Source organism: Lates calcarifer, unplaced genomic scaffold, assembly GCF_001640805.2.
Source record: "Lates calcarifer isolate ASB-BC8 unplaced genomic scaffold, TLL_Latcal_v3 _unitig_5313_quiver_1635, whole genome shotgun sequence".
NCBI classification, from domain to species: Eukaryota; Metazoa; Chordata; class Actinopteri; family Centropomidae; genus Lates; species Lates calcarifer.
Window position 1 is genome coordinate 812 of NW_026117444.1, and position 6,928 is coordinate 7,739.

General features: G+C 43.2%; 1 protein-coding gene across 1 annotated transcript; it reads left to right on the forward strand.

The window, feature by feature from the left end:
- Positions 1-4,122: 4,122 nt before the first annotated feature.
- Positions 4,123-6,528, forward strand: LOC108874342 (proline-rich protein 36-like). Its single transcript, XM_051068870.1, has 3 exons — positions 4,123-4,132; positions 4,841-4,935; positions 5,899-6,528. The coding sequence occupies exons 1-3, from the start codon at positions 4,123-4,125 to the stop codon at positions 6,526-6,528; spliced, it is 735 nt and encodes a 244-aa protein (XP_050924827.1).
- Positions 6,529-6,928: the final 400 nt, after the last annotated feature.

A 6,928-nucleotide genomic window follows, 5' to 3' on the forward strand; every position in this document is an offset into this window, starting at 1 on the left:
ATCAGATCTTGAATGCACAAACTCAAATGGGACCACGCCCCCAAAAGATCATGGAGAATATCTGGAGGAAATCCATCCATAGCATGAAAGTATTTCAAGCTTTCACTAAGCACACATTTGCCTTTGACTCCATAATGTGCTGCTTTAGATGGGTTCTGTGTGACTTCCTGAACCTGTCTGTCATGGGCATCTTTGGTTCTCAGTGTGTAAAAACCTGAGCTGACACTTTTTGTTTGGATTTCTTCTCGTGTGGCTATACAAAACCTGCACATTTTCTCCACAATAAAGCTCTCTTGAAATCCTGCCAATGCATGGGCAGCCAAGTTATCTGCTGCTGCAACGTACAGCACAGTCCCCTTTATGTTTGCTCCTAACTTTTCAACATAAACCCCATTCTCCTCAAGTGACACAAGGTCTTCAATAAGTGGGCACAGGACTTCACGATACCCCTTCTCTTTAATTTTACCTTGCATAAAACAGCTAACTGTATGGAATGAAGGGATGAGCGGTACTTTGGGTGTAGATTGGCAAGAACCCAATATACTGCACACAGTTTATGCTTCTTCTTAGATGTTCCAAGTGGGTTTGCAACCTCAGAGTCATCAATATACAAGCCCAGGGCAATTCTGAATTCGTCTTCTGCTAAAATTTCATTTTCACTAAAGTGAGAACTCTTCCTGTAGTTACTGTATTCACTTACTTTAGAACTGCTGGTGGTGAGAGCCTTGTCTAAAACGTCATCTTTGCTCAACAGTGCCTTGAGCATTTTAAGCAGTGGAATGTAAACTATATTTTGACCCTGCTTATCAGTGACAAACTCCACAGGTTCCACGACAGGAAATTCTTTCACTATCTAAGTTGCTCTCCTATTGGAGGTTGAGAGCGAGCCTCCAGTTGATGTGTGTTTCAAAAATACATTTGTGTCAGTCACTGCTCGGACAACCTCCTTAACAACAGCATTATCAATATCAGGGTAATGGCGTCTGAGTATCTTCTCAACCACAGAAAACATTAGCGGTTCTCAAAGTTGGAATACCTGTCCTATTTGCTGGATCATTTCTTGGAGAGCACCTTCAGATATGTTCAGTATTGTCTGCATTTCAGGGAAAGGGAGGCTAAATTGTGCTCAAGCTGAGAGTCAAGGTCAAGGTCAAGGTCCATACCAACATCTGCCAGCTCCTCTTCTAAACTAGTGACATCATCAGCTGGCACAGGTTCAGCTGGGAGAGAAGTGCTCTCCTCAGTGCCACAGACCTGCACAGCTATTCCTGGTTTGAACTGCAGACTAGATGTAGAATACTTCTGGTCATGATTCCTACTTTTGTGTGTGTTAAAAGCAGAATAGACATTTGTCTCAAAATCACAATCCAGATAGGGGCACTGCATTTTTTCTATCAACTTCAGATGCTGGCATAAATGTGAAAAAAAAAAAAAATCATTTTCACTGCAGGGCTCATTAAACTTGCACATTTGACAATTAAATGTTTGCACATCACCTTTTTCACTGGTTATCTGTGAGTGAAATCTGGATAAATGAACCTTCAGTCCATTAAATGATTTGAATATGCAAATACACTGCTGATGAAGACATGGTATTGGGGAGGTTCTTGTGAAGCCACCATGCTTTAATCTGTAATGCTTTAATAGCTCGCCTCGTTTTGGAGAGACAGAAGTGCAAAACCTACATGTCCACTGCATGCCTCTTCCAGGAGACACTACACACATGAAATACAACAATAAGTTTGACTAAAAGAGACAGTGGCCACCTATCATAATGACTAATGTTAAAATATTTGGGATTAGCAACCTGCCCTTTGAGATGTTAGCTTGTTAGGTTCCCATTCTGCTTTCTAACAAACGTTTTTAATGTAATAATTTTGCAGTGGTGGATCAAATTAAAACACAAAAATAAACATGACTGTTAAATTACTGAGAGTGACAATACCGTCTCTGATGGATTTTTAGTGAGACAAAAAGCTGCGGTTGCTGAGCTGGTCTGGCTGGGTAAGAGAATCTGGTGACCTGGTGGCCAACAAAGTCTTGGTGACGGAGGATATGTCTTGTCAAACTGCCACCAACTGGAAAAAAAACATAAAAGAAATATTACTATCACTATCACTAAGTACAATTTTAACAGTCATGTCATCAATTTTGTTTCAATAGTTTTCAAATTTGTGCAATAAAACAGACAGCAGTGTCTATGAAAATCTCCTTATGCAGACAAAATGTATTACTTAAAGATCAGCATCACTATAACCAGCATTTTTCGAATTTCTGAATGAAAGCATTACCCACCTGGACTTTCTTCTGTGTTCTTTTTTTCATTTACCAGGTTCTCATACCACTGCATGAAATAAAACAAACTGGGTTAAGTCACTAGCCAGAGCAAGGTGTCAGAATTCAACAAAATACTGTAATTATTCAGTGAGAGTCAAATTATATTTTATCTAGAGGTCTTCAACATCTGTGTCCATAATTTCATTTGAAGGTGTTACAGTGCTTTTCCCCATAACCCAAGTTAACAGAAGCTGAAATCTAACACGCCAGTTGCTGCAGCACTGTACTCCCTTTTCTTTACTGGGTCAGGTCTGACTGCTGTAAGGGGCAGGGGCATGTACAGTTGAGCCAGAGAAGAGGATCTCAGTTTGAATGTTGTGTCTACAAACTACAAACAAACTTTAACTTAACTAACGTCACACACAGCTTCCGGACTGACTTTAGCCAAGTTTAAACCCCAGCACGAGCATGAGTGCACCTGACACTGACTTCTGGTGCCTGTAAGTGAAGCACGGAGCCGCTCCCTCCACAGCCTTAAATTAACTGGTTAAGAAAACAGCTAAATTAGCAGCGCGCGCTAATCCAGCAGCTAACAGACAGTAGGGCTGGTGCAGCAACAGGTGGAGATATGCTGCAGATTTACAACACACTGGGGCTCGTTTCAGGTCGTTTAGACCGAGTCAAAGCACTTTTATTCGGATTCACTCACGTTGAACTGCTGCTAAATTTTTTAACGTCTGCTCTGTGTACACGTGCGCGCATGTACACGTACACACACACACACAAGCTAACATGCCAATGCCTCAGAAAGTCGAAGAGCCGGAGTTGCAGGCTGGTTTCTTCGAACAACTCTAAATTCCAAAAAATAAATTATATTGACAAGATTATAAACAAAAGCTTTACTTACCGAAGTCAACTTCACCTTCTGTGCTGGCTTTGACCGCTCCCGAGTTGGCCTCGTGCTTAAAGTGGTAGATGCGCGCCAACCGGAAATGGGCATGCGCAAGGGGGCACACAGTTCTGTAACTTAGGTCTCATACCGCAAACCAAGCTACACACTCAGTTAAACCATGTACATAGAATTAAATGAAATAAGTTTGTTGATCAAAAGTACAGAAAACTCAGTGTGAGCAAGTAAACATAAAAAACTAGTATGAATTAAGTTTAAATGCACTGTTTTAGCTTTAGTCAGGACAATGTTTGCATTTACAGTGTGGAGACAGCAAGTTTTTCATTCTGAGCTTAATGAGCGAGCAGAAGCCGAGACAGGAGGACTTTCAGACGCGGGACTCACTGTGAGTCCATGAGAGCTTGAACTGTGTATTTCTCGCCATGTTGATTGGATGAAACCTCTCAGGGAGAGATGTTCTGTCGGAACGCGCGTGCTGTTAGAACATACCTGAAGGTTCCATTGTTACCATGGTTTTTTTAAGGTGCATCGTTCAGAACCGGATCATCTTTTAAACACAAACAAACTCCAGATGATCAGAAAACTGTTGGCTTTCTATTTGCACTGGATTTCTTTGAAAAAAGAGACAATTACATTGAGGAAAGAGACTTCAACGAGGACTTCTCATCGCAACCCGAGCAGCTACCTGACAGCTACTGTCACCAACGAGGATTTTTACTTGGAAAAAGTACGTTTTTTTTTTTTCAAATTATAAAACCATGTTGTTTTCAATGCATTTTGCCTTTGAGTCCAACAATTGACTGCAAATATTGGAAATATTTTTCAACTATCAGTGTAAATTAGCCAAATGGGACTGACTTTGACTGTCTTAAGTTTGCCCAAAAGAAACCAAAAGCTTGGTTTACGGTCTCCTTCAATCACTTTGAACCGTTAGCATGCTGAGAGGTAGCCTATGAATAAAAATAACGTTTGTATATCTTCTCGCTCACACCATAAGTAATACATGTAGTGACAATATCTTTTAATTTGAAAATATTTTGATGTATTTTACACAGAACGGCGCACAGATATTATTCAGTTTTATGTCCGATTGTGAACTGTGATATGTGCCGACCTGATAAACCGCTTACATTTATTTAATAATTGATTAATTGATTAGTGGATTGCTAGAAACTTAATTGGCAGTAATTCTGATAATTGATTAATTATCTCAATATTTTATACACAAAAAATCACTCATACCAGCTTCTCAAAAATAATATTTGCTAGTTTTTTTGTTGTTTGTTTTATTAATTTCTGACATTATATACACTGAACAATCAATGGATTATTTAAAAAAAAAAGATAATGTACTTTGTGTTAGTATGACTTAACGCATGTCATTTATTTTATGGTTCATTTTATTTTATAGTTTTATTGCATTGTGGTACCTTTGTTGTGTATGTTCCATCTTCAGATGCAGCAGGACACCTGGACAGCGCTTCTTGTTCCTGTCCCCAGCCGCTCCATCATCCCTCAGGTGGTCCTCCACAGGGTCCCAGCGGCAGCCTCCCACAGCACTCCACCTCTCACCTCTCTCTCCCCTCCTGCCCCTCCTCTGGCTCTTCTCGCTTTCTCTCTCCTTACCAGGCCTGCTCATTCTGGCCTGTTGAGCATCAGGACCTCCTCCCCAGAAGATCCCAAGGAGGGACCCTCAGCCGCCCCCTGAGCCTGTGGAAGCGCGCTCAACAGCTCGTGGCCAGATCACGGTAAGAACATACATTCATGGTATTTAAGTTAATATAATTCATTTCCCTAACCACCCAGAAACCAACCAGTTGTCTAGAGCTATGCATGCAAATTATTTTATAGTTTTATTGCATTGTGGTACTTTTATTTCAGTGATGTGTGAAAGTTACTGTGGTAACAGTTGATGGTATGTTTATGTGATGTGAGCAGACTTCTAAAGGTTGTATATGTTTCTACTTCAGATGCAGCAGGACACCTGGACAGCGCTTCTTGTTCCTGTCCCCAGCCGCTCCATCATCCCTCAGGTGGTCCTCCACAGGTCCCGGCGGCAGCCTCCCACAGCACTCCACCTCTCACCTCTCTCTCCCCTCCTGCCTCCTCCTCTGGCTCTTCTCGCTTTTCTCTCTCCTTACCAGGCTGCTCATTCTGGCCTGTTGAGGCATCAGGACCTCCTCCCAGAAGATCCCAAGGAGGGACCCTCAGCCGCCCCCTGAGCCTGTGGAAGCGCGCTCAACAGCTCGTGGCCAGATCACGGTAAGAACATACATACATGGTATTTTAAGTTAATATAATTTCATTTCCCTAACCACCCAGAAACCAACCAGTTGTCTAGAGCTAAGGTTATTAGTCAATTAGTAGATTGTCAGAAAATTAATTGGTACCAATTTGATCATTAATTAATTGTCTAATTTTTTTAGTCATAAGTGCCAAAGAAATTCATTTGTACCAGCTTCTCAGATGTGAATATTTGCTAGTTTTTCATCCTAACATTATATACACCGAGCTATCAACTGATTATTGAAAGAGAAAGTAATCAATTATTTGTATTAAGTATAATTTAATGCATGCAAATTATTTTATAGTTTTATTGCATTGTGGAACTTTTATTTCAGTGATGTGTGAAAGTTACTGTGGTAACAGTTGATGGTATGTTTATGTGATGTGAGCAGACTTCTAAAGGTTGTATATGTTTCTACCTTCAGACGCAGCAGGACACCTGGACAGCGCTTCTTGTTCCTGTCCCCAGCCGCTCCATCATCCCTCAGGTGGTCCTCCATAAGGTCCCGGCGGCAGCAGCCTCCTGCAGAGCTTCACCTCTCACCTCTCTCTCCCCTCCTGCCTCCTCCTCTGGCTCTTCTCCCTTTTCTCTCTCCTCTCCAAGCTCCTCATCCTCTGCTCTCTCTTCATTCTGGACTTGTGTTGAGGTATCAGACCATCCTCCTAAGCTCATCCTGAGGAGGGACCCTCAGCCTCCCCCTGAGCCTGCAGAAGCACCCCCAGCAGATGCCTCTGCCTCCCTCTCTGGCTCTTCTCTCTCTTCGCTCCCCTCGCCTTCTCTCCTCCCTCTCCTCTCTCCTCTCTCCTCCTCCTCTTCTAGCTCCTCGTCTCCGGACCAACCTGAGCACCCATCAGCTGTATTTCATTCTCTCTGTGCTTTGATTTTTTTGCGCTCCTGGTCTAGGTGCTCGTCTCCGGACAAACCCGAGTCACCCCCTGAGCCTGCAGAAGCACCTCCAGCAGATGCCTCTGCCTCCTTCTCTGGCTCTTCTCTCTCTTCGCTCCCCTCGCCTTCTCTCCTCCCTCTCCTCTCTCCTCTCCTCCTCCTCTTCTAGCTCCTCGTCTCCGGACCAACCTGAGCCACCCATCAGCTGTATTTCATTCTCTCTGTGCTTTGATTTTCTGCGCTCCTGGTCTAGGTGCTCGTCTCCGGACAACGAGTCGCCCCCTGAGCCTTCCAAGGTGCGCCCCCCTGGACCACCTGAACCACCCAGTCAGCGTTTGGAGGTGCGCCCCCCTGGACCACCTGAGCCAACCAGTCCACCTGGGTTGTTTGGGAACCAGCCTGAACCGCAGTGGGTGAAGGATGTCCGGTCCTTCATGGAGAGGAGGGAGCCATATGATTCCATGGGGTGCAAAAGGACCATTAAGGCTGAAGGTAGGTCTCCAGGTAAGCCAGAGTCATTACGTCGTTATCATTACACATTTTAATTTCCTTACATTTTTTGTGAATGA

Excerpts from the sequence above, each read along its gene's own strand:
- LOC108874342 (XM_051068870.1), top strand. Across the intron at positions 4,936-5,898 it reads CAGCTCGTGGCCAGATCACG|ACGCAGCAGGACACCTGGAC; the intron begins GTAAGAACATAC and ends TTCTACCTTCAG.